The 27,802-nt window shown below is 36.0% G+C and overlaps 1 protein-coding gene across 1 annotated transcript; it reads right to left on the reverse strand.

Annotated features, from left to right (window-relative positions):
* Positions 1-1,902: 1,902 nt before the first annotated feature.
* Positions 1,903-26,687, reverse strand: LOC131054550 (expansin-like A1). The gene is made up of 5 exons (XM_059212570.1): positions 26,549-26,687; positions 2,934-3,017; positions 2,523-2,589; positions 2,247-2,379; positions 1,903-2,160 (listed from the first exon to the last, which is right to left on the reverse strand). Exons 1-5 carry the CDS (start codon positions 26,685-26,687, stop codon positions 1,903-1,905), a joined length of 681 nt encoding a protein of 226 aa, XP_059068553.1.
* Positions 26,688-27,802: the final 1,115 nt, after the last annotated feature.

The following is a 27,802-nucleotide window of genomic DNA, read 5'->3' on the forward strand; positions in this document are numbered from 1 at the left end:
TTCAGATAATAACCTGCATCACCACAATATTACCCTAATCTAGAATCATATAATATTCTATAATCCACAAGGCATAGAAATGAGCATCCATATATATCAATGTTACCAAAATCATGGGACCATGTAAAGTTCTCTATCCATAGTGTGTCAAAACTAGCATCCAAAATAGTTCTAACATGAAAATAACTGAAGAGATAGGTTAGGTCGGGGTAGGGCCTCACATAAACTACCACAACAATTGGACAATGCCAATACAAAGGCATCATGATTGAGAAAAGATCAGTAGATCTAGAGATAGTTTGAAGCTATCAAGCAAGAGAAGGTTCGAGAAAGTATAAAGACAAAGAAAGAGATACAAGAAGGCTGCAATCATTAACAGAGGAATTAGAAAATGTCATAGCATTCCTAGTAGTTGTAATTAAGGGGGAGTGTTGGAGATTATAGTCCCAACTACCTTGCCTCTATAGTCAACTCTGTATGCTCAGAATTTAAAATAAAATTTTCTCACCCTCAATCTAGATGCTTCTCTCACCGACATCTAGTCCATGTTCTTTGGATGTATTTTTATTGTGTTGTATTCTAGACAATTTTAAAACCTCTATAAATGAGGCATTATATAATGGGTTTGAGTATCAGGTATTTGATTGATCAAGACATGCTCAAGTGATCATAAGGAGATGATGATAATGTTGTGTCATTATGTAATGTTTATAATTATTTTGATTAATGAAAGATGTGTTGTAGCACATAGAAAAAATTGATGAGTAATTTATGTGTTTGATATCTTTAGTAATTATGCATATTGTGTTGTATTTGTTCTTTCCATCTCCATCCACCACCATCAGTTCTTGCTTTGTTCAAAATCATAATTTTCTTTTTTTCTCATTTTTTATTGTCAATGGTTGTGATACTTTTCTCGTCTCTTTTGAATATTTTTTCTATTTTTAATAGATTTAGACCCTTCCCTCTTTATTTAATCAAAACATGGTTGATTTCTCATGCATTATTATCTTTTGTTTTATATACTATATCTAAAGGTATTCCAAGAAGAAATAAATAATTTACCATCCATATAATTCTTTATTAACATATGGAACAAAGAGTAATCTCCTTCCCCAAAAGTCTATATTCTCTTAATTATGATAACATTTTTCTAACTTCTTCATGTGCTAAACCTCATGGTACAATAACAATGTGCAATCTAACCTATGAAACATGATCTGTGCATTGAAGTGGCCTTCCTATCTTATCTTCCAATAATTTGGATTTGATAAATACCTTTCAAAATGTACTTAATTAGGCTGGTTTTAATATATATATTAAGCATGTATAAAGGTTTCTCTAACATATATCAGTTAAACAAAGATCTTAAATACATCTATATAAAAAAAAAATTAGAGATATGAGTTTTGAATCATTATATTTATTTAGGAGTTATTTTATTTTTAAATTGATTTGAAATTTGTTTTACTTTATTTATTTTATTTGAAGAACTATTTTTATGTACTTAAAAGAGATTAAATATTTACTTGAGAGTTATTTTATAATTTTAATTTTTAAAACTTACATTATTATGTTTTTGTTTTTGTTAAATATGAAATTTGTTTAAATTTGTTTTTTCAAAAATAAATTTAAAGTATCCATTTAGCACCTTTAGAAATAGATAAGTGCAAAATTACCGTATGGGTGTTCATGGGAACATAGCAACGCTATGTTACAGTTTTACAAGAAAAAGGTGTGAAGAACGCTGAAATTCAAATAAGAGCCACACACAATTTTAGTAATGTTACATTTAAATCAGTAATTATATTCATAGATGAGAAGACAATGATAAGTCCCTATAACAAACATTTTATTCCAGTTTCATACGAATATAAATAGATAGACATAGATATAAATTAGCTACACCCGTTGATCCAGATCACATGAATTACTACAACCATCCAGAGTAGTTTGATTGATCTGAAGTCCAGTGTCATATAAGCTTTGTTCAGCTATTTTCCATTGTGGAGGAAGCACAACTTTTTTGGCCCACAACATATATCCATCATACCCTGAAGTTACAACGAATCTAAACTGAAGACCTACACTTGGGGGGTTGCTTATATCCCACAATGCTCTATGATTGTGTCTCAAGTACTTCCACTCAAAATCACCCACCTGTAAAATATTTTTTTCATATTAGTTAGGAACAACTTCATTTCCTTCATGAAAATAATCAGCTCTATTTCTTCAATCTATCTTACCTGTGCAACATCCACATTAACAATATCTGTTTGGCCTCCTTGGTACACAAATTTCAAAGCTAGATAATTGGGATAACAATTTCTCTCATCCACCTTCACAGACAGGTTATGTCCTTTATACTCGCAAAAAATCCTATCCAGCAAAAGAGAAAATTTTAAGAATTTATAACTGATAAATTTCAAAGATAATTCAGTCTAAGATACATACTTCTATATTAAATTTTTTTGATATAAATACTCCATAAAAGAACTTACTAGTGTGAGCATAAAAAATACCTTTCATATTTGATATCGACAATCCCTTTTCTTTCAAGAGTGGCGCCCTTGTGCAGAAGTGCCAAGGCTGCAAATGTTTGTGTTGGAACCACAAAATAAGTTTGGTTGTTTATTGTGAGGTCCATGACCACTATCTTTTGTCATGTTTTGCTACATAGACTGGGATCCAAACACCTTATCTGCACAACTTCTTCTCGTAAAATCATTCCATAACATTATCATAATTTACATAATGTACTACAAAATGCATTGGCATATTACAAAGCTAAAAGTGAAAAGAATTTGAGATGGTTTGACATATTTTTAAATTTCACTATGTAACTTTTTAATGGATCATACATTCTATCATGAAAAAGGGTGGGATAGGAAGCAAAAATAACAATACCTGATAGCATGCGCTACATCCAATACCATCTCTATATAATTTGGGGCTTACAACTGCCACATTTTTGCCATTGAGTTCCACAGCTAAGGAACCGTATCCACACGCACCAACTGTGGATATGTAATAAAACAATAAAACACATATAAATTACAAAATGCTTCTTATTAGGCAAGTTTCAAGTTTAAATCTGTTTCAGCATACCTTCAATAGAACATTTGTTGTGATAATAGGCTAGTTTAGAATGGTGGATACAACTATTGAAACTCAAAACTGGACTTGTAATATATGAAGTGCAAGCTAATGCCAAATAAAAGAAGCTCAAAATCACCATAGCTTGAACGCTAGGAAACACTATAATGAAATGAGTAGGGTCTCCTTTGCTTTATAGTAATAGGTTGGATTACATGATTCAAAGCAATCAAATAACAGTTTGTTCCAAGGCACGTAACAACGAACCTGGGAAAATTATTACCCAAGCAGGAGATTCCTACGGCAAACGGCGTAGGTTTGTTGTGCACGTATCTGAATTTTGATGAGGGAAAACGTGGCCACCTGCAAAAAGGGGAGGTGTTGGTATTTTTTCTTTCATAGTTACTCGCTCAGCAGATGTGGTGTGCCAAACAAAAGGTGTAAAAACAACAAATATAAAAAGTGTCCTGTGATGATGCATTTTTGTCATTATAATATGTTATTTGTTATAACAATTTATTTTATTTGGACATTAGTTTGTAGTCAATAGATCTCTCATTTGTTGTGAAATTGAATGGTATTGAATGAGTATTTTAGGGACAAGTTTTGCTATGTGCTCTCAACATCATAAAGGATGAGGCTGAGATCATGTCCTAGACGACTTTAGTAAAACAAATTAAATATCCCTTAGTCCTTCACCATTAGGCAAAGAGGTTTCAGCCTAAAGGTCACACTAGAGTAGCTACACAATTATGTGGGTTTTATATAAACCCCTCTTAACAAAAAATATATAATTTGTTTACTTACAATACAAAAAGTAATTAACAAAGTATCTTAATGTAAAAATTGCATCAACCCCAAAACCAATGCAAACTTAAAAACACTAATATTATAAGATTACAAGTTACTTCTTTTGGTGAGCTAGTTCTAATTAGGTTAAACTGGCAGGCTTGAACCATTTCATAGTTGCTAAAGCAAAGAAACCCAAGGTCTCATGAGGAGTGAGAGCCCTAAACTAGAGTGCCAACTGCCAAAAAGGAACAAAACTTAATAGATGCCCAGAACCAAACACCACAAAACCCAAAGATGAGACTAGACTAAACTAAGTAAATAGAACAAAAAACCAATAGACATACCTCACCAAAGGCACAAACTGATGCTCTACCTAATGGGAGGCTTCTCAAATTTCCAATCCCGACTCATCACTTTCACTTTATCAAAGAAGAAAAGCCTCTTGTTCGAACCTTTACCTAATGAAATGGTAGGGGACTCCAAGGTTGCTTTCACCCTAGACACTGATGACTCCAAGCTGGTAGCAGGAGAATAGTCCAAATGATGTTTCTTTCTTGCCTGCCTCCTATCAATTTACTTTTGAAAGCCCTGCACAACTGCAGATTTTTTCTTAGACATTTCATTCTTTTGTGTTATATCACTTCCTCCATTTTCCTTTTCAAGGACGTCTGGTTGTCCTATTGAACCTCAATTTCCTTCATCATCTCCTATTGTCCTCCTTTTGGTCCATCTTATCATAGAACCCCTTCCATTTTTCTTCCGTTCCTTCCCACTTTTCAAGATTTTCAACTAAATCATTTGTCACTACCCAACCCTTTAATCCTCATTGTTTATTCCCTAACTTGAAGCTCTAGAATCCACTTCGATGAGGGCCTCAAGCTTGTTAATTTTATTTATTATCACATTTAGTTGCACCATAAGCCAATAAATTATAGCTTCATATTTGTTGTAGCCATCAAAGAGCTCATTAATATTATCCACAAAATGAGGGAAATCCATTTCCTCAGTGAATTTAGAGGTGAGGGGGGTGGGAGCCAAATGAGGGGGTAGAAGGGATGGCAATATTACTAATAGGGTTATCCTGGATCCACTCAGACCTAGTAGACCATGAGGAAGAAGAGTCCAAATAAATATTCGCATCTACCTCTGGCTCTTCGACAATGCATTCAATAATGGGAGGGGTTGGGGGTTCTTGGTTTTAGCGAACCTACTACGGTTAACCCAGCTAGGGGTCCCTTTGGGTTTAGGAGTGGAGATGGCATTTTTACTATCTCAGTTATTTAACAGCTCAACACACAGAATGAGACCAAGGGAATTTATTATCAGCCCTCAAGTAGAGGTTAAATTAAGTTGGAAATTAAAAAATGCAAAATAAGCCCCTAATGTAGGGAAAGGAAATTTCTAGTTTTGGCAACAACCACAAACTAGGCGATAGACGAAAAAAGCCAAAAATTAAAATTTATCTTCACACCATACCTCAAATGGTTGAGCAAGGGGAGAAGCTAAGAATGGAACCCATTAAATTTCCCATCCAAAGTGATGAACTTCATGAGGAGAAGTGCAACCTCTTTCCAAACCATAGGTAAGTCATCTCTATTGAGATCACTTTGTAGGCAACCAACTTTCTCTCCCAAATTTAGGAACCTGTTGAAATCTACCTTATAATTAACTTTAGGTTTCTTTGGGAAGGTTGTAACCTCCACCATAAGACTCAAAGTAGCAATAATGGTTTCCATAGACATCATGAATTTCACCCAACCCTGCCCACTTGGAATTTTCCCTCATTCCTAGATTGGGAAAAGTGCTTAGACAAAGAAGGGTTGAAGCCCTTCATTCCTTCAACATATGTCACTAGATTTCCCTACACCACCTTTTTCTACAGAATACCATTTTATTTGAAATTGTTGCATTTGTCTAGCTTAGTTTAAATAAGATCACCACCTATGGTTTCCATAGTGAAGACATAAATAGTGACCAAAAAGGTGTTACAAAAACTAGCTTTGGGTTAAATACAGTTAAAAGGCAATTTTGAAAGAAGTGTAACTTTCACTAGACTTAGCAAGGTCAACGTCATTAAATGATTAAATTATAATATGGACAAGATAATGAAGGAAAAGGTGATTTCAAAATCTTTTGGTCTCATTGGGTTTAATGTCTTCAAGAATCATGGCACAAATATCTTTAGGTAACTCGTGTTGCACCACCCAAATTTTAAGCTCATTTGAAAAAGGACCAATGTTTGCCAGCCTCTTTGCAAACCTAATGCCTTTCCTAAGGGTGTGGTGAAGCCTTATGTGGTTGAAGGTGAAAATGATACCTTGACACTTGATGATAAGGTTCACCACTCATCAACTTGGTTTTGCCTTACCTTACAACATCATGATGATGTTTCTTGAATCACCTTCAATGATGATATTTTGGTAGCCCCTGTCCTTGTAAATAGGAATTCTATAGAAATATGCCATCACTTCTACCACATTAGAAGTTTGAATGCCTAGGTTAGCCATGTAGGCCACCACCACCATACCACTTGGATCTTTGATGACCGCACCCCCACCCACCCAACCCAAGTTCCCTTTAGAAGACCCATTGAAATTTATTTTAACCAACTGGTGCCGAAGGGCAACCTCTTTTGGCAAGCTAGTTATCAAAATAATAAATTGTGTTTATCTTTTCTAGAAGTTGAAATGTTTTGTTGAACATCCATTGTTATGGCTGGATTGTAAGTTGGATTATTGAAATAATAATATATTAGCATATAGTTGGGCTCTTATCTATTTGTATGAACAAAAGATTAATATATTAATATATGATTAATCTTGTTCTATTATTAGAACATTATAAAAGTAATTTCATTCTTACCATGCAAGGACTTGGATAAATTGAAGTATTCCCTTGGTGAGATATTTGAAAATCCTAGCAATTTAAAAATTCTAAAATTTTAAGAAAAAATATCTTCTCTTAACTATAAGAATGAGGATTACTAGGTCCTTCACACACAAAAAAATCACTGCATCTAAATAGAGTGCTATAAAATCTAGAACTATTTTTTACCCTTTTAATTAGTTTAACTTTCAATAAAAATAATAATTATGAATTTTTAATATAAAAAACACTTTGAATCACCTCCACACAACTACAATGACCATTGGATTAAGGATGGAAATAAAACCAACAAGATAGAAAGCACCAAAATAAAATATGCCATGCTAAACCCTTCCCATATATAAAATTAGGGGCTTCCCTAAAATAGTATTAAGGATTTTGCACATGTTATGCTAGATGAAAACTGCTAATATAAAAAAAGTTAAACTAGTCTAACCCTTACACTTCCACCACTTTCTCATAGTCTAATGAACCTAGTTTTTTGAATGAGCATCGAGGGTTGGGTTTTTCAAAGTTTCCCAATGTATTATTCATAATTCTTAGTGAATACAAATAGTGTAAATCAACTCGGTATATATTAGTATAGTAGGAATAATATTTAAGGATACACATCCACTCACAATAAACACTTAAAGTTTCTCAAGCTATATTTTTTAAAGCATCATAAAATGCATAATTCAAAGACCTTAATCTATTTACACTAAACAAAGAGTCAAGATACGTGTGACTTACATTTAAATGTTCTTTTATTTCTTCAACTTAGATAAGTTATTTGGTTACTCGTCAACTCTAAAAATAAAAATATTATTTATTTTCCATCTCAAAGGTGGTTGTTTGCATGAACATCTCTCTCTTCTTTCCATAACAAATCATCAAAGTGGCATCCTTTGTAAAATTTTCCTTTATTACACCATTGCTAGGAAACATGTCACAAAATTGTATCCTATTGTTAGTAAAGAAAATAAGAGAATCTATAATTTATAAGAGAGTTATAAGAGTGAGATAGACTTGTTACACAACATATGATGCATAATATTATACATCATAGGTTTAGACACCTAAAAATGTCTCATCGATCGTACACTAATTATTCGTCTATTTAATTAAGTAATTTTTTAATTATTTAATTAAACTAACTATTTCTTCTAATCATCATCATTCAACACTCCTAATTATCGAATTTATATTCTTTAATCAATTTAATTAGTTAATCCTCTTCTAAAAATTAATTAAATATTATTTATTTAATTAATCATGATTAATTATTTAGTTAAATAATATTTATTATTTAATTAAACTCATTTCTAATGTTTAAATAATTTAAATAAATTAACTTACTCCTCCAATCTCCCAAATTCTAATTTTAATTAATTTCACCTAATTTAATTTCATTCTTCCCCAAATTTAAATTTCACTTCTTTTCACTTTATTTTATTCTTCTAAATTAATATTTCACCAAATGTGAATTTCAACAGAATTTCATGTGCATTTGACCATTCGAAAATCCAAATTCAAATCCAAATTGAAAATGAAAATCAAATTCAATTTCAAAATCCTACAACACATGTTGAAAATCAAACTAATTGATCAAATCATTTATCTACTTAGTTAACTCAGTTAACTTTTCAATCACCCATTTTCACTCAAATTCATTTTTTTCTGACTAATCAATCAATTCAGTCATCTCCTTCACCATCTCAGTCAACTAGCTAATCTATTAAGTTGACTCCCCAATCAATCTTTTTAACAAATCAATCAAATTGAGTTCACTCTTCAATCAATCTTAGTTGACTATCAATCAACACTTCAGTTCAAATCCTCACCCCTTTTGTGTTGAAAATCTATAAATTCAACCTCTTTTCTCAATTCAATCTAGAATCCAGAATCACAGAATCTAAAATCACAAAACACAAAATCACATAATCTAGAATCATAGTCTTCGAAATAGTTGCTAATCTATACAAGAAATCAGTGCAATACCTAAGAGCCAAATCAATAACAACTAAGGAGAAGGGCAATGGAAGATTTGTCAAATCAATTGAGGGAGTCTTAATTAGATTTATTTGCTCAATTCAATTGATTTTACATTATTTGATTGTCATTTAAGATTAATTCTAATTAGATTAGAGTTTGTGATTCACTCTTATAATCTAATTAATAATGATGATTTTAACCCTTATACAAATGGTGAGCCTAATGTGAATTAAATAGATCTAACCTTCGTTCTCTGATTTCTTTGATTTTGTAGGTCTGTACAAACCCAGAAATTGCAGGTTCACGATTGACACTACACAAATTCACAATTGTAAATATCAATTCGCAATTGATGTCATATTAATTCGCAATTGCTTTCATATTGTCTCACAATTACTAAAACTGCTTCGCAATTGCCAGAAGGGATCAAAATTGATTTTTTTTTTGTCGTTTCTCAGTTAATTGGTTTTGGGAACCTAACCCATAAATATTTTCTAATTGTGGAAAATTCATTTTTTGCATGAGATGTGTCTAATCTGATGACACGAAGGGTTACATTCATGATTTCAGGTGCAAGAAGGAGGAGACAACACAAGAGGAAGCTTAAAGCGCACCAAAGGATTCTAAAGATGGAGAGAAAACTTCGTGAACTTGAAGAAGAAGAGGCAATCACTCAATACCACAAAAACATTCATCAATTCCTTGCCAAATTTTATTTCTACGATGACATTGAAGTGATGGCTCATGCAATCTAGAGTGATATCATCACAAAATAACTTCTCTCTGTTGTCTTTTCATTCTTTTTACTTTTCTAAAAGATTTCCACTTTAACTAGTGCACAATTGATCTATCATTAATTAGTTAGCAATTGCTATTACAGAAATTCGCAATTGCTTAGTAGTTAGTTTGCAATTTCTTAGTAGGTAGTTCATATTTGCATGATTAGGGTAAAATTTTTCTATTGAATCTTCTTTCTGTTCTCTGTCATTAATTACCCTTGTTTATGCAAACAAAGAGGTCAAAAGTTGTACCTAAAAAAATTTAGGTTGGGTAGCCCACCATGTATCAGCTAACATTTTCTAATTTTCTTCCAGGGGTAGCTTGGAAACACTTCAATTTTGTGCAAATAAAATAAACCACAAACAACATTTTGTTTTGCTTTAGAATTGCTATGATGGATAAAATGAACACCATGTTTTCATGGAACAACATCTCCATTTAGACTAAAAAAAATTGCAATTTGAAGTTAAAAACAATCTTGTTTTCTATGTTTATGAGGTTATAGGTATATGCTCTCCCCTTCAAATGGGTGATCAAAAAGCCAAACCAACCTCTTTATGATTTATTTCATTTTTTGCATTAGGATAAAACCTTTAGAAGTTCTGCCTCCCAAGTAGCCCATAAGGCCAAGTGAGAGGGGATGACCTTAGTGGTAACAAATAAAGCCAAGTATTCTAAACCACTATAAAATAAATGTGTTTTCAATAAAAATTATAAGCAACAGGTACTAGAATGGCATAGCGATGATTAAATTTGCTAGATCTATGCCCACCCGAATGGAAGCTTGATTAAACACCTTAGAACTTATAAGCCCAACTGAGTAAGTGATCAGACACTTGAATTATCACAGTGCAAGGGTGGGGAAGAATCTGCCCTCAAGACACTCACCATATATTTCCCGGGATAACGAGCCAATTGAGGAGCAATATTCTTTGGTTCAATTTCTGGAAAAAGGCAAAAAAATGGGCACACCATAAGGTGTGACAAGGTTGTTTGAGCTGATAGATTATCAAGCTGTGGGCTATGAAAATACTTGTGACCTTTTGATGTGCTATCGAATTGCCAAAATATTATAAAAAAAATGGGGTCTTCAAAAAGATCTCAACATTCGTAAGGATTTGAAAAGGTACTTTTAAACAAGTGCTCTCTTTGTTTAAGATTGTTTTATTTGCTTGATATTTTTTCTTTGCAACACCAACTTCAACAAGATCAAAACCCTTCAACAAGTTAAGTTTCAACATCAACATCAACATCAAATCAGAAATTGTGCAAAATTGAGAATTGGAGAAAATATATTTCATGTTGTGATCTTGGGTCCAAACCAATCAAGCAAACATCATAGACTAGCATTATGCATTTCATAGGGAAGGTAAAGATTTCATCCCTTTCATTCCTATTTCATCACCATCCATAGAAACCTTAGCTCAATAGATCAAGACTTTGCAACAACAAATGATAGACATGACTAGTCCTAACAACCATAGGGGCTAGTTAGAAAAAATGATGAGAGAAGTGATAACCACAAGGAAATCATTATCAGGCCAACCTTCTTTTTCTTGTTAGACCATTGAAACATGCAAACCTTCATTCTTAAACAAAATTATTCCTACCTCAGTTCAACCAACATTAGAGTCATGTTGAAACCTTCTTTCAACCCAACATATCAAACATACCAATCACATCAACCCAACATTCAAACTCCTTTCAACCAAAACCAAAACTCTTTCAACCAAAATCAAACTTCTTTCAACCCAAATCAAACCTCTTTCAACCAAAATCAAACCTTTTTCAACCAAAACCAAAACCCTTTCAACCAAAATCCAGCCTCTTTCAACCAAAATCAAATCCCATTCAACTAAAATCCAAATCAATCATATATATTCACCATTTCATCATCCATTGAAGTCACACAAGAGCAGTCCACACCATCTCTATCCAATAACACAATTTCCAAAGGGCTATCCATCGTATAAATCCAATCTAATCCAAGTCATGATGCTAGTCCTATCCATACTTCATAAATTCCAGATCCAATACCATCTATTTCATTTCCAAGAAAACCCACTTTAGAGAGTCTTATCCAAACTCCTTCCCCATGTCAAAATGAATCCAAAATTAGAAAAAATCAATCATGAAACTAATCAAGATAAAGAACAAACCCTTCCATCCTACCCAATTTTTTATCAAGATCCAACCTATCAAGAATCCTATGATGATCCCCTCATTCTTTTCTATTCCACTCATAATGATACCCTTTCATCTCAAGAAAAAACTATCCTTCCAAGTCCCATCCTCCTCCTAAGAAATATCAAGACATCCCTTCCATCCTTCCTAATAATCTCTTTCCAAGTCAAGATCAAAGTATCCATTCACCTTCATGTCCTAAACAATATCCCATTATTTCTCTAGATCCTTGTCGAGATCCCTCCATCCCTTCATCTCCATGTCATAATCCTCCATGTCCCTCACAAGAATTCCTCTCATCAAATGAACCTACCATTTCTCCTAGTCCCCCTCATGATCCTAATGTCTCTACGCAAGTTGTTCATGAACCCCTCATCAATGAAATCACCAATCCAGATCATACTACAAAGAATGATTTATCAACAATTCTATGTGTGCCATCATCAAATGATAATGTAGTGATAGAAACAAGAATAATGCCAACTAATCAGATCAACACTTGGTTAGCTTCATCATACTCTTCAAGTGCATCAATAAAAAAAGGCATAGCACTCACTCATATCACAACTTCAAAACCAAAATCTATTTGTCTCATACACCCACACTTAAAAGACTGGGGAAAAGAAGATCTACCACAACTAGATTGGTTTGGAAATAAGGAAGCTATAACATCAACTGCACATGAAATAAACCTAGTCGAATATTCTATTGAAAAAGATAGGTTTATCCATCTTTTCAAGAAAAGACCAATGAATTATCTACACAAAGTTCATATCAACTCAATAACAACATGCACCTAAAAATATATTACATCTAAGGGTGGGTTCATTTCAATTTTTAGCACTGCATTTGCATATTTCTTTGCTGCATTCCATATCTTATTTCAGAGTACATCATAGTTGCTTGCATATCACCATTGCACAACATATAGCTACATATCATTATTGATTTCTCATATAGTTGCCTCAATAAAAACATTATGATTGTCTTAGTCATTCACCTTTCTGCATTGAAAGGAACAAAGGTTGTCTCATTTCCTAGATACTTGTTCATGAAATCTTTAGGAGGCCTTTAGTCATTCATCTTCAACGTCACCTTGTGATTAATCTTTATCCTTGGTTGGGTATAAGTTTCACTATAAAGTCTTGTTACCCAAAATCTATCAACTGGTATATCTCACACATTAATCAATAGCTCTAAGCCATTGCAGATACCTAGTTGGTCATGTGGCTAGTGAAAAAACCCAAACTTCTACTTTAGCACCGTTGTAATCATCATACCCAAGAAGGTTTCATTACTTACTCTAGACATATAAAAAAGACTATATTCCTAAATGAATATTTTATGTTCATTTCTCTATTTAATTAAATCTAATTTAGTTAAATTATCCACATTCCTCTATTTAATTAAGTAAATTACTCAATTTATTTAATTAAATTCAATTAACCCCCTTTTAGGTCATTTAATTGAATAAATCATTTTATTTGATTAAATCTATTCTTCTAAACCTTTTAATTAAATAGGGAATCCCAACCAAATTGAATTAAATTAACTTTATTTCAATTAAATCCTATTATTTCTCCATCCACTTGCAAAATCCTACCTCTCCCACTTGCCTCCTAAACCCTATTCCTGACCCCTTCTAGATTCTTCTAATCACTTCTAATTTAGCCTAACCCATCTCCTAAATATTGTCACATCCCTAAGCAAGGGGAAGTCACTTCTCAAACCCTTAAAGTCTTTGATAACTATTAAAGGCTTCAAGTCTCCAACAACTTTCTCTTCCAAACCATTAATGGTTAACTCAACCCTCTTGCATGATTAGAGACTTTCTCTAAACTCAACCTCCATGCAACCCAAGGGTCTCATCAAGCATTTATTGCTTTGACCATAGTTAGTCCTTAATCCTTTGCACAAGGGTTTATCCTTTGGATAAAACCTTTATCCATTGGATAACCCTAACCTAACCTTAACCTAACCTTAACCCTTACCCCCTAAGGTAACCATGAGGTCTTCTCAAGAATTTAATGCTTCCTACCTCTCTTCTCAACCCAACCTTATGTTGACATTTGTCACCATTTCATTGGTGCAAATTGTAAACATGGATTCCCAACTTTCAAACTCAACCCTTGATTAACTCTTTCAATCCTGGTCATCCATTGCCCTATTTTTGCTATAAATAGAGCTCTCCATCCTCCATTTTTAGGGATCCAAGTCTTTAGCATCATACTTATACTAAAATCCATCCAAACTTTAATATATCATTTATGCTCATCATTTAGCCTCTCTTTTCAATAGGAATTAATCTAAATATGCATGTTTAGAGTATTTTCCTTATCATTTAGCTTAATCATAGACTAGTATAGCATGCTAGGATAGTCTTGCTACTAATCTTGTGATCTTATAATCTAGTTTATTGGATTTATAGGATCATGCATAGCTTAGGATGCATTTCATCTTAAAATCAATCAAACCATCCCCCGTTCTTGCATTTGTCATCCGTAAACCACTTGGCTCAGTGGTCTGAGAGTAAAGACATTGGTTTGAGGGACCTTTTGAGATAGAGAACCATGGAACCAACCTTGGGAAGTTGAGTCATTCTTCATGACTCCATAACTTGCACCAAGAAGTCATGTGGGTGTGTGAGCAAGGCTCCTTGGGCTTCATTTTTCGCATTTTAAGTTCTATTGGCCCGCTTTTCCCGCATATATTTTTGGCACCCACCATGGGGCGCGACCTCATATATCTAATCGGTTTTTGAATTTAACCACTTTTGTAGGTCTATGGGAAACAAGAATCAGCGCATGGGAAACATTCCCTAGCGCATCTGGTTAACAGTCTAGCGCATCCCGCTTACTGTTCAGCGTGTTGGGTCCATTTCATAGTGCATCAGGTCTTTACTATAGCGCATTATCCCACTAATATTTTCCTATAGGTCTTGGTGCAGGAGAAAAACGGAGCAGTGCATCTGGAAATCATCCCAGCGCATCCTGAAAATAGCCTAGTGCATCGATGTCATCTTTTAGCACATCCTTGTTATATTGTAGCGCATATAGTTTGTTCTGTAGTGCATCACAGGCAGAAACAAAAAGAAAACTAAAATCTGTAACTGAGGATAAAATTAGACTTGATGAAGTCCATGAGCTATTTAACTTTTTGTTTGTTATTTTGCAGGGTTCTAACAATTTTATTGCAGATAAGAGCTCGGTTTTTGGACCATTAAGATTGTTAAAGTTAGTTTAAAATTTGAACTTCTTTTAATTTCCTTAAAATTGAACTCATATTCCATTTGGGTACCTAAAAAGAACCACAAATTCAAAATCTTTTCTTGCTTATCTAGGAGAAAAACCTTTCTTTTTGGGCTCTAAAAAGAACAAAACAACCTTTCTCTATTGCAAAAATAGCTTTAAAAAGAACCACACCATCCTTTGGTGCATAAAAGGATCCATTTTAAAAAATTTTGCAAGGAAAAAGAATCACATTTAGATAATTTTGATTACAATCAAAGAGGGAAGTTCTTCCCCTTTTTCCGATTTTCTTTTGTTGACCCAATCGAAGTTTTGCTTGGTTGACCAGGTTCTTTTCTAGATTAGATAATCACTGCTTTGAAGAAATAAAAGGAACACCATGTTTTCTGGAGAAACATCTCCATATATATTTTAGAAAATAACTGAATTGAAAGGATAAAAAGAACAAATTGATTTCCTTGTCTCGAAAGTAGAAGGTATATGCTCTCCCCTTGACTAGGTGATCAAAAAGTTAGACTACTCTTACGCTTTCAGTCATTTAAAGCATTTACATCCTTTAGCAGGCCTGCCTTCCCGAGGGGTTGAAAAACTCTTAAAGCCATTCGTGGCCGGTGTGAAGGGAATGACCTAAGTGGGAAACAACTTTGATGCCAAGTATTCCAACCCACTATAATCAAAAGTGGAAAGTGACGAAAGTCATTTTCAATGGTGGTGCGCAGCCATTAGCCTTCCCCCAATATCCTTGAGATACATAAAGCCTTTGTTCTAAAGGTTGGGAAGCCTCCTAAGGGAGTTTATCACTGACGGCCGAACAGGAAGCCTGATTACGAACCTTAGAAATAGAAACTTTGAGCCGAGTAAGTGACCAGACATTTGTAATATCATAGTGCAAGGGTGGGGAAGAATCCGCCCCCAAGATTACTCACCATATATCTCCCAAGATAACTACTCAATTGTGAAGCAATTCACTTTGAGTTAATTTCTGGCAAAAGGCCAAAAACCGGGTGCCCTCTAGGGGGTGACACAACTGTTTGAGCTGACAGAGTATCGAGACTAGTGGGCTATAATATTACTTATGACCTTTGAATAAAGAGTCTTCTTGAAGTGTATTATTTGTATCCAAACCTATTGAAACATTGGGGATTTGAACATATCCTCACAGAATATACACTTATTGTTTAGATTAGGAAAAAATGGTTATGTATTTTGTGATGTGTTTGCATTTGGTACCTCAGAAAATCATCCATCAGCATTAAACACTTAAGGCAAAAACACCAAAATCACAGAAAATAGTCAAACTAGGACAGTCTAGCGCATAACAGCAACCACTTAGCATAGGTGAACTATCTTTTAGCGCATTAAAACTAAACTTTAGCTCGTCAAGTACTCATAGTAGAGCCTCATCAAAATTTAGAAGTAGTCAGAAATAATTAGCGCATCTAGTAAACAGCCTAGCGCATTGAAGCATCAGCTTAGTGCGTGGAAGTCAAAAACTAGTGCATAGAGTTTATTAGTCAGCGCTTCGCAGGCCCATCCTAGAGCATAATTTTTTGAGCAAAATAGAAAGCAAAGATAAGCAGTCTAAACTAGTTAGCGCGTAGCTGGGGGAAGCCTAGCGCGTGTGGTCTTTTCTTTAGCGCATCCCGTCTTTGCTTTAGCGCGTGATCAAAACCAGAAAAACAAGGGGTAGAACAGAGATAAATTTAAAAGTTTTTAAAAACATTTTTGGAAGCCACCTTTCATCAACTTCATTTTCGTCAAAACAGAGTATCAGAAACAAGGCTTTAAAAACTATTTCTAAAAGCAAATGTCTAGTCAAACAAAAGTTGTCCAGAATCCAAAACTAGTCCCTCGATAAACATATTTATCCTATCAAAATTAGGAAACATCATCAAAAGTGACGAATAGGTCCTTTATCATCTCGCAAATTTTATCCCAAAACACACTTGTTCAAAACCTCAAGTTGTCAAAACAAGTTTCCATATCGGGAAAATTTATCCATATCATTTGATGTGCTTTGTCGTGAGGGGGCATCTAAACCTTCACTTTGATAAAGTAAAACTTGAGTCTTCAAAACAAGATAAACTAAATCCAAAACAACTCAAAGGAAACCATTAATCATGTATGCATGACTAATCCTTATATTCTGAGAAGAAAAAATATTTATCGTAACACTCAGTTGAAGAAACAACAACCAAGTTTTTCCAAATTTTTCAAAAGAAATAAATTTTTATACATCAATCATCAACTCTTAAAATCTCATTGAACATTCCTTCATCACATCAATATTTATATCTAGAACAAATCTAACGAATTTGACAAGGAGCCTTTGAAGACTAGGGCATATTGTCAAAAATCTGCATTCAGTCAAATCATAAACTGTGGAGGAAAGATCAATCCGGCATTCTTTCCCGATGAGTACATCACTTACAACATTCCCCCAATTTGAACCACCAACCCCCGAGCAACATATCAAAGAGGATTTTGTCCCCTTTATCACAGAAAGCTTCTACTAAAAATTCCTATTACTCGCTCTCAACAAAACAAACAAAGCGAGACACAAGTAGAATCCAGTATGAATCGGAGGTTATCAAATCCTTTTGAAGGTCCACACCTAGAGGATATTGAAATTTCTGAAGAACTTCTTTGGGAATGCTAAGAAAGTGCTTCATTCCAAAAACTTGTGGAAAGACTGATGGAAAATGACAAGGAAAAGTACCTACGCATGCTTACAAGCAAAGGGGTTAAACTTCCTAAAGACTTTGAAGCAGACATGTTTAGAACAAGATCTCAACATTACGAATTTCAAGAACGACAATGAGAAGGGGAATCACGCGACCTTGAGCAAGATATGCCTAAACAAAATATACCAGAACAAAATACACCAGGAAAAAACATCCCTAAGCAACACATCCCCGAGAAAAACATACCGTTCCATACACCATTTCAACCCAGGATTAATGCAAGGGAAAAAATCTTCCCTTAGCAAAACAGTGTGCCTTTGGTTGGCCTTACTCAACAAATGCAAATGTTACAAAGACAAATGCAAGATATGCAACAAGGGACAACAGTATGGTACTCATTAAACGAAATTTGTCCTTATCCTTTTGACAGAAGATTGCACATGGTCCCTTTTCCTGCAAACTCAGACGTCCCAAAATTTGACAAATACGATGGAAAAAGCGATCCTCGTGATCATGTTCAAGAATTATGCACCATGAGTCTTAAATTTTCTCATGATGACACCTATCTAATGAGGTTTTTCCCACAAAATTTGGGAGGACAAACAATGAAATGGTTATCCAAAATCACACCTCCTGTCAGATCATTTGATGAACTAGTCAACAAATTCATCACTCAATATTCCTACAACATTCAACATGCTATAACCATGCTAGACGTCTGTAACACCAAACAGAAAAACAATGAAACATTCATGGTATTCCTTCAACGTTGGCGATGTATGGTTTCACGATATCCTCAAGATATTCCTAAAAAGGAGAAAATGGAAATTTTCATCAACAACTTGAATGGTGAGATGAGTTACAGGCTCAAACTCCAATGTATACTATCTTTTGCTAAACTGATTGAAAACAACATTCAAGTAGAAGAAGCATGTGTCAAGAAAGGAACGCTCAAATTCTTCAAAGAAGGAACAGGTTCATCAAACTACAATAACCAAAACAACAACAACTTGGACAAATATAGATTTTGGACTTGAAATAAAAATAATAGAAATGAAGGAGGCAATGAATCACATGATCCAAAATCTAAATAGCTAGTGCTCACATTATCAGGAAATCCTCAAGCTACAAAGAACCCCAAAGGTGCTAACCTAGATGCTAACACATATGCACCGAATACCAATCAAGGTCAACCCAACACAAACAACACCAACAATACTCAAAGCAATACCACAAATCATGGACCTAATAACAATTCATGAGGTGGAACCAACAATTTCCAAAAACGTTTCTACACACCACTAGGACAATCACTGGAGTCAGCATTCAAAGAACTCCTAGCAAACAAAATTATCTCTTTACCAGCATTCAGCAACTATGAACCACAAATCAAACCACCTTGGTGGAATGACTCACACTTTTGTGATTTTCATCGCAACAAAGGTCATCAAACAAATGATTGCATGAGGCTGAAAAACACTATTCAAGACATGATTGATAGAGGTGATTTAATGGTAGATGGTCTCAAGACAAACGGTGACCATGGAGCCTTTAAGAATCCTCTTCCAAACTACAACAAAGATGGAGCTTCCACCTCGAATGATACACGTGGAGCTCATATCAATCACATCTACAATAACACCATCAATCATATATCAGCTGAAGATAATCAAGTCAATGTCATCACAATCCGAAATCAACATGATCATGAATCTGTCAATGTAACAACGAGGGCTCAAAAATATGTCTTGAATGGACATACATCAACAACAAGCGCTATACCCAAAATTCAATATGATCTAGTCAGCCAGCTGCGCAAAACTCCTGCTCAAATATCTATACAGGAATTGCTAAAACTTTCACCGAAACGTAAAGACATATTGGAGCAAGCGTTATTAGAAACAAATGTACCTCAATATCTGGATGCGGACAGATTCCAAGCCATGGTCGCTCATATGACAAGGCCTCAAAATCTCACTTTTTCAGAGCATGATAATATCTCACTAAGTCATCCACATAACACTCCTCTCCATATTGAAGTCATCATCTATAAGCACCAAGTAAAACAAGTATTGATAGATGGAGGAGCTAGGCTTAATATATGTACCTTAAAACTTATCCGTGCATTAGGCTTCTTAGAGGAGTCTATTGATCCCCGCAAAAAGATTACCACAAAGGCATATGATGATGAAGAAAGATCCTCTAAAGGAATAGTGGTGTTGTTGATTCAAGTTAGACCAATACAAAAAGATACTGTGTGCCAGGTCTTAGACATAGACCTCACCTACAATATCTTATTGGGTCGACCCTGGATACATGAAATGCAAGAAGTACCTTCTACATATCACCAGTGTGTTAAAAACCCCTATAATGGACAGGAGGTTTCTATATCTGCTAATCACAATCCATTTCAACATTGTAATGCAATGGGAGCAGCCCAGGACAGTTTGGTCCTAGATAATAGAGAGAAACAGAATCCCATAGCATCAGATCTTCAACAAGCGAAGTCTAAATCAATACCTAGAGATTTCAAGTAGAAAATGAAAATCAAAGAATAGGGCATGGGGGAATACTCTTTAGAACCCATGTGTTTGACCAGCTTACCCACATCACCTAGATCTCATGGATTACCTATAGCATCAACACATCAAGCAACTCAGCCAATCACCAAGTTCGGTGGCACATTCATTCATCTTGGCACTTTAGCACATGAATCTAAGGAAAAAGATATCCTTAGTTGGCTATACAAAGAGGAGGAAGAAGATAGAGCAGCTACTATGGAAATAGCTATACCCACACACCTATATGGAAAAGGCTACTTAATCATGTAGCAAATGGGATATAATGGCAAAGGACCTATTGGTAAGTGTCAGGAAGGTGTCACAATACCCTTGGATCCTCCTTCACAATCTAGTAAAGACAAAAAAGGATTGGGCTTTAAATTCACTCTACTACCAAAGATAATACCACACAAATATCGGAAACCTCAGTGGAAAGCAAAGAAGAAGTGCAAAGAAGAAGTACAAAGAAGAATCCTAGCAAGAAGCACTATTTGAGTCAGCAGAGACAATCCATAAGGAATGTGAACATCAAGAAAAGAAGAAACATTAGGGGAAGCCCATCATTCACAAGAAGGAAACATCTATGGTAGTAGCTCATATTCATGAACAAATATCCAACAAAGCAGAGTCACCTCAGGGAAACATCATTCCTCCCTGGGAAGAAATAGTTTATGAACAAATGCAAAGCATAGAAGTAGGATCTGACGCAGAATCAGAAAAAGCCAGCAAAATAGTATCAATTATCAAAGATCTATTTTTGCCTTTCAACATACCTGTTTACAACACTGAAAAGATCTGGGATGATAACTTTGAGACTGATTCCAATGAATATGAATGGGGTAGCTTCTCAAATGCTACTAAAGATACCGCTGAAAATATTAGTTCCATATCCCTTTCTCAAGAAGAACATGCCGCATAAATTATACTACCTGAATTTGGACCACAAAATATCTATGATGCTAAGGAAAGTGAGCAGAGGCATTATGAACAAGTCTATACGAAGGATGATACCATCGAAGACCTTGACGAAATCCTGGACTTCTTTAGCACCCGAACCAATCATAATGACACCTCTATCCTGACACTTACCACAACAGAACTTGATCCACCAAATGATTCCTTACCACTTGTCTTTCTTGACCTCATCAACTGGGATGAACCCGAAATACATGATATATAGATTTTCCCAAACGATGAATCTATTATTCACTATCTATGTACCGTCAATCCGGAAATAGGCTTTACTAGTGAACAAAGTAACGATGTTTGCAACCAAGGGAGTGCCAAGTCTCTCAGTCACAAAAATAAACCAAATAAAGGATCTGATGCTGAAAACCAGTCAATGGCAGCTCTAGATCACAAAAAAGTAAAAATAAAGGACGCATCTGAGGGTGAAAACCTTTTTAAGGCACCTAAAGATGGGAGACTTGACACTCTTCTTGAAAATTTTCATGAGAGATCACCCATATTGATTGAGCCCACTCAATCGATCAACATTGGTACTACAGAAGCAGCCAAAAATATACACCTTGCAGAATCTTTGACAGAAGCAGAAAGATCAGAATTTGCCAATTTTTTTAAAGAAAAGAAAATCAACTTTGCTTGCGCATACGCAGATATGCCCGGGATCAATCCACAATTGATCATGCATCACTTATCTATGGCTCCAGGAGCTAAGCCAGTTAAGCAAAAACTGAGAAAAATGAATCCCCATGTGGCACTCATGGTCAAAGCTGAACTAAAGAAACTATTAGATGTCGGATTCATCCGACCCATCGACTATGCAGAATGGATTTCCAACATCGTACCAGTTTCAAAACTAGATGACAGTATCAGAATATGCACAAATTATAGAGATGTCAACAATGCTTGTCCAAAGGATGACTTTCCTTTGCCAAGTATTGACATAATTGTAGACCTCATAGCAGGCCATGCAATGCTATCACTAATGGATGATTTCTCAGGCTATAATCAAATCGAGATTGATCTGGAGGATCAACATAAAACAATGTTCACCTATCCTTGGGGAACGTATTGTTGGAATGTCATGCCTTTCAGCTTAAAAAATGCAGGGGCAACTTATCAATGAGCAATGACAACAATATTCCATGACATGATGCATACCTTCATGGAAGATTATGTGGACGATTTACTAGCTAAATCCTTCACCAGAGCATACCACCTAAGCATCTTAACAAAGATTTTTGATCGATTGGAGAAATTCCAAGTCAGGCTCAACCCTAAGAAGTGTGTCTTCGGGGTTACATCAAGCAAGTTACTAGGCTTCATAGTCTCAGAAAAGGGAATTGAAGTGGATCCAGCAAAGGTACAAGCCATTATGGAGATGCCACCACCAAAGAATGTCACCCAGCTTAGGTTGCTACAAGGATGACTCCAATCAATCAGGCGATTCATCGCCCAGCTAGTAGATAAAATCCTACCATTCAATCATCTGCTACATAAAAATGTACCATTCAGATGGGAAGCCAAGTGTGCTAAATCCTTCTATCAAATCAAGCAATATCTAATGAATCTATCAATTCTAGTACCACCAACAGCAGGAAAGCCACTTATTCTCTACATTTCAACAACAGATAAATCTCTAGGGGCACTATTAGCACAAGAAGATCAACAAGGAAAAGAACGAGCAATATACTACATTAGCAGGACATTGAATGCCTATGAGCTGAATTATACCTTTATTGAGAAAGCTTGTTTAGCTGTGGTTTTTGCCTCTCAAAAGTTCCACCATTACATGCTAGCTCACACAATCAAGCTAGTTGCAAAAATTGATCCTCTCAAATATTTACTCAGCAAGGTAGCTCTTACAGGCCAATTGGCTAAATGGGTCATGATTCTTAGTGAATTTGACATCCATTATACGGAGCGAAGAGCTATCAAGGGACAAGCAATTGTATATCAACTAGCAGAAGCACCACTACCAGGAAAACTGACTATGGAGATTGAATTTCTAGATAGGGACATTCTTCCTATCTCTACCAAACAATGGACCCTATACTTTGACGGATCCTACACACAACATGGTTTAGGTGCTAGCATTCTATTCATCACTCGGAAAGGACACACTATACCGAGATCATATAGGCTTAAGTTCCCATGCACAAATAATGTGGCTGAATATGAGGCATTAGTTATAGGCATCAAAATGGCCATAGAATGGAAAATCACAGAGTTGAAAGTCTACGGAGACTCACAATTAGTCGTCAATCAAATCAACAATGACTATCAGACAAAGGATGACAAGTTGCTACCCTATAAGTGAATGGTGGATGACTTCAAGCAATATTTTGCACACATCACCTTTGAGCAAATACCAAGATTGAACAACAAAGCAGCTGATGCAATGGCTACTATCACTTCATTACTACAAATTCCAGAACAATAGAGTCATTACGAGTTTCTGGTAGAGCAACTGTTCTCCTCAGCCTATGACCATTCAGAATCCCAAGTTATCTACACCTTAACTGGTTCAGACTCTCCATTGTATGGACGGATATATGAGTCTCTAAAGAACAATATCCTACCCATTGACTTATCCTGAAACCAAAAACATAACTTTATCCGACAAGCTGCCTGTTATACCCTTATTGTTGATACTTTGTACCGTCGAGGTCTAGATGGTACTCTTCTTCATTGCCTTGATCGTAATGAATCTGACTTCACTTTACACGAGCTTCACGAAGGTATCTGTGGCACACATTCTAGTGGTACTACTCTTGCTAAAAAGCTTCTAAGGATGGGATACTACTGGCCTACAATGGAAAAAGATTCTTACCACTTCACCAAGAAGTGTCCTAAATGCTAGATCCATGGCAATCTGATACATGCACCAGCATAGGAACTACAACCTTTCACAACATCTTGGCCCTTTTGTTAGTGGGATTTGGACTTAGTTGGCAAAATTCATCCTTCCTCTTCAAATGGACACAAGTTCATTATAACTGCAACAGAGTACTTTACCAAGTGGATTGAAGCAGTCCCCATGACCATGGTGACTGGGAAACAAATTGCCTCTTTTATCCTTAACTATCTAATTTGCAGATATGGCATCCCAAGTTCCATCATCATTGATAATGGATGACCTTTCAAAAACCAAGATGTCCAAGAACTATGTGAAAAATTCAAAATCCAACATCGTTTCTCTACACCTTACTGCCCATAAGGGAATGGTCAAGCAGAAGCATCCAACAAGACAATATTGAAAATCCTAAAGAAAATTGTGAATGATGCAGGCAAAGATTGGCATGTGCAGCTTAATCCGACACTTTGGGCATATAGAACTACCATTCGCACACCTACCGAAGCTACACCATACTCATTGGTATATGGATCAAAAGCTATTTTACCACTGGAGGTAGAAATTCCATCTCTTAGAGTCTCTCTAGAAGGCTTAATCCCAGATGAAGAGTATCGAGTTAACCGACTGCAAGAACTTGAACTATTGGATGAAAGACGCTAGTGTGCTTATACTCATCTCAAATCCTATCAGCAACGCATGTGCAGAAGCTACAACCACAAGGTTATTCCCTGGATTTTTAAAGTTGGTGATCTAGTACTCAAGGAAAATCCTAGAAATCAGCAAGATCGGGAAAAGAAAGGGAAATTTGAACCTAACTGGTTAGGTCCCTATGTCATCATATCAGTCTATGGATTAGGTGATTATCAGCTAACAACTTCAGAAGGAGATGTGCTCGATGAACCAACTAACAACATCCATTTGAAGAAATACTACACTTGAGTAGTCTAATGCACAAAAAAGTCAAAAAATCAGAAAATTAAGAAAAAGCAAATAAAAAGGTACCATAAAAGCAACTGGTGAAAACTTAGTAACAGGCACTATTGTGAAAGAATAGATCCTCTATCTATATCCATTTCCTTATCTCCACAATAAAGCACTATCGGCCATCGCCCGACATTTTATCATAAATATCCATTCAGGACATACTTAGCGTAGTCACTATCCTGATTTTTCCATCTCGCCTTTCACCACATCTCACCGTGGCTTGGTAATCACTGTACATATCCACATCGAGAGGTACACTTAGCTAGGGGCAATAACCATCTAAAACTTGCAGCATGTTCAAACCATCAAAACTATTTGCAAAACTCAAAACATCATATCCAACAAACAAAGGCTCGCACAAAGAAAAACATTGATCGATCACACAAGGAATCACAAAAGAAATATGATGGATGATTTTTTGAAGTATCAAATGTTTGCATATTGCATAACTTTTTGACTATTCTTGCATTTGAACTTTTTGAGCTATTGGATTCTCTACATTTTCTCCATAATGCTTCGAGCTAGAGAAATATTGAGAAACTCCAATATTTTGTTAGTTTTCTGTCTGTGAGGCGATCATTTGTACTATGTAAATACTTGTCTCGAGACATGATTCAACACATCACTGAAGACATGATTCCACTTTACGCATACAAATGGTTTAATCTTGTATGTTTATACACAATCTGCACTCAGGTCATCCTGGTTCAATTATAACTTGACGCTTGTGCTATCTTGCAAAATCAAACATCATGGTTCAATTATACCATTATACTTGTATAAATTTTCAACATATCCCAAGATCAATCAATGCTCAATGATGATATATCTATCGAAAGCAAATAACATGTGGCTATATTGGATGACAAATATAGAATGAGGATGCTCCAAAAATAATTAGTTGCATATCATTTTACAATTGGTTACATATCATTTTACAATTGGTTGCATATCATTTTATAATAAGTTGCATATCATTTTACAAATAGTTGCATATCATTATCACATCATACATCTCATTTTCAAGATACATCTCATAACATCATGCATTCATGTCACATACATCTATCTAAGCATTACATCATCATAGAATAAGCACAAGCATATAAAAAGAATAAATCCATAACACATCACATGATCAAAGAAAATGGTGTCGTATATATATATATATATATATATATCTATCTATCAACAAATGATCAATGTACAATATCTGTCATGTCTATGCCCAATACAACAAAAACAATGATAAAAAATACAATAGAGACAATGTCTCTCAAGAGTGACTATCTCCTGAGGGAGACGGTCTTGACGCAGATGTCCCAACCCCTGGATCTCCAGGAGGATCCTATCTATGAGACCCCGTCACGCCTCTGCTCTCTGACCACGAACTAGTCTCTCGAGATCGACTCGATCTCAACTACGTGAAACTCTGTACTCGATGCTCCCTAGGTACTGCATCCTCATTATGGCACCGTTAGTACTCCACCTCCTTGGCTCTCAAAGCCAGCTCTCTCAAGGTGTCTCTCATCGTGCCACCTGTTTCCGCTCTCTGCAAGCTCCCTGCGAGCTCCTCTGCTCGACCCCGCCGCTCTATCTCAGTATTATGCTCGGTGGTCAGCTGTGTAATCTGATGCTGCTGCACCAGTAATTGTGCTTGCAGCTGCTGCACTGTCATCTGTAGGGTCCTAATATGAGCATCCTCTCGATGCGTCAGAACTCGGATCTGAAGGGGTACCTGGGAAGACTCACTCCATGTCCTTCCCCCTATCCTCGGTGCTGGAGGAGGTAGCAAATCAGTCCTCTTCCTCTGAGCTAGTCATCTTAGCTCATCAGTCCCTCCCACTGTTGCTATCACCTCTGCTACTCTCCCCTCATCCCCTGCTCCAATCGCCAATCCTCCTCTCCCTCTATCCATCATAGCTCATCGAACTGCTCTCTCCACCCCTCTATCACCACCATCTCTACCCCTGTCTCCTCTCCTCCCCTGATATCCTCTCCCTTGTCATCCTCCTCCACCTCCTCCATCATCTCCCTCATCCCCATCTCCACCTCCCTCATCCTCATCATCGTCGAAAGTGCTCTGCATCTCTATTGGATCTGATATCCTTGCCACGACATGAGTTGCAAACAATCTAGCAAACTCATCTGGCATACCAGCATCTAGTATCTCAGGGGCATAGTCCCATATCTGGCTCGCTAACTATAAAAACTCCTCTACAGCTGCCGCACTGTCAATAGTCGGGCCCCAATCTGGTATTTCCTGCCTTTGACGCACATACAAATAGGTCCCTTGTGGTATCCCCTACTGGCGACCATACTACCACAAAACTCTAGTAACCAAGAATCTCTCGATCACAAATGGGGTCCGCCCTATCAAAAATCAAGTCATAAAGACATATGGCATCTCCAGCCCATCCTCAGCCTGAACCTCACAACTTGTATATGGTCGTCATACAACCATATCAATGTCATCCAATATCCTCCTCCAATGCTCCAGCTTGCCTAGCTTCTGCTAGACAACTAACCCCCTATATCCATATGCATATGCATGCCCAATAGGCCTATCTCTATCCACCAGTGGCCTAGCTATAGGAGTGTGCTCCCAACACCATACCTATAGAAGTGTCACGCTAGCTGACAAACTGCCATAACCCAGGTAGACTACCTCATGCAGGTCCCTATACAAATGGGCTAGCATAGCTGATCCCCATGCGAACCTGCGACCCTGTGTAACCATCTCCTCTAGCACCAGTCCCCATCCTACAGATAGTCCCTTCGACCTACGGTCGA

The sequence above is a fragment of the Cryptomeria japonica genome, chromosome 10 (genome assembly GCF_030272615.1).
Source record: "Cryptomeria japonica chromosome 10, Sugi_1.0, whole genome shotgun sequence".
In the NCBI taxonomy this organism is placed as follows: Eukaryota; Viridiplantae; Streptophyta; class Pinopsida; order Cupressales; family Cupressaceae; genus Cryptomeria; species Cryptomeria japonica.

Excerpts from the sequence above, each read along its gene's own strand:
- LOC131054550 (XM_059212570.1), bottom strand. The coding sequence starts at position 26,687 with ATGACAGTGCAGCAGCTGCAAGCACAATTACTGGTGCAGCAGCATCAG. Across the intron at positions 2,590-2,933 it reads CCCCAAATTATATAGAGATG|CCTTGGCACTTCTGCACAAG; the intron begins GTATTGGATGTA and ends AAACATTTGCAG. Across the intron at positions 2,161-2,246 it reads TTAATGTGGATGTTGCACAG|GTGGGTGATTTTGAGTGGAA; the intron begins GTAAGATAGATT and ends AATATTTTACAG.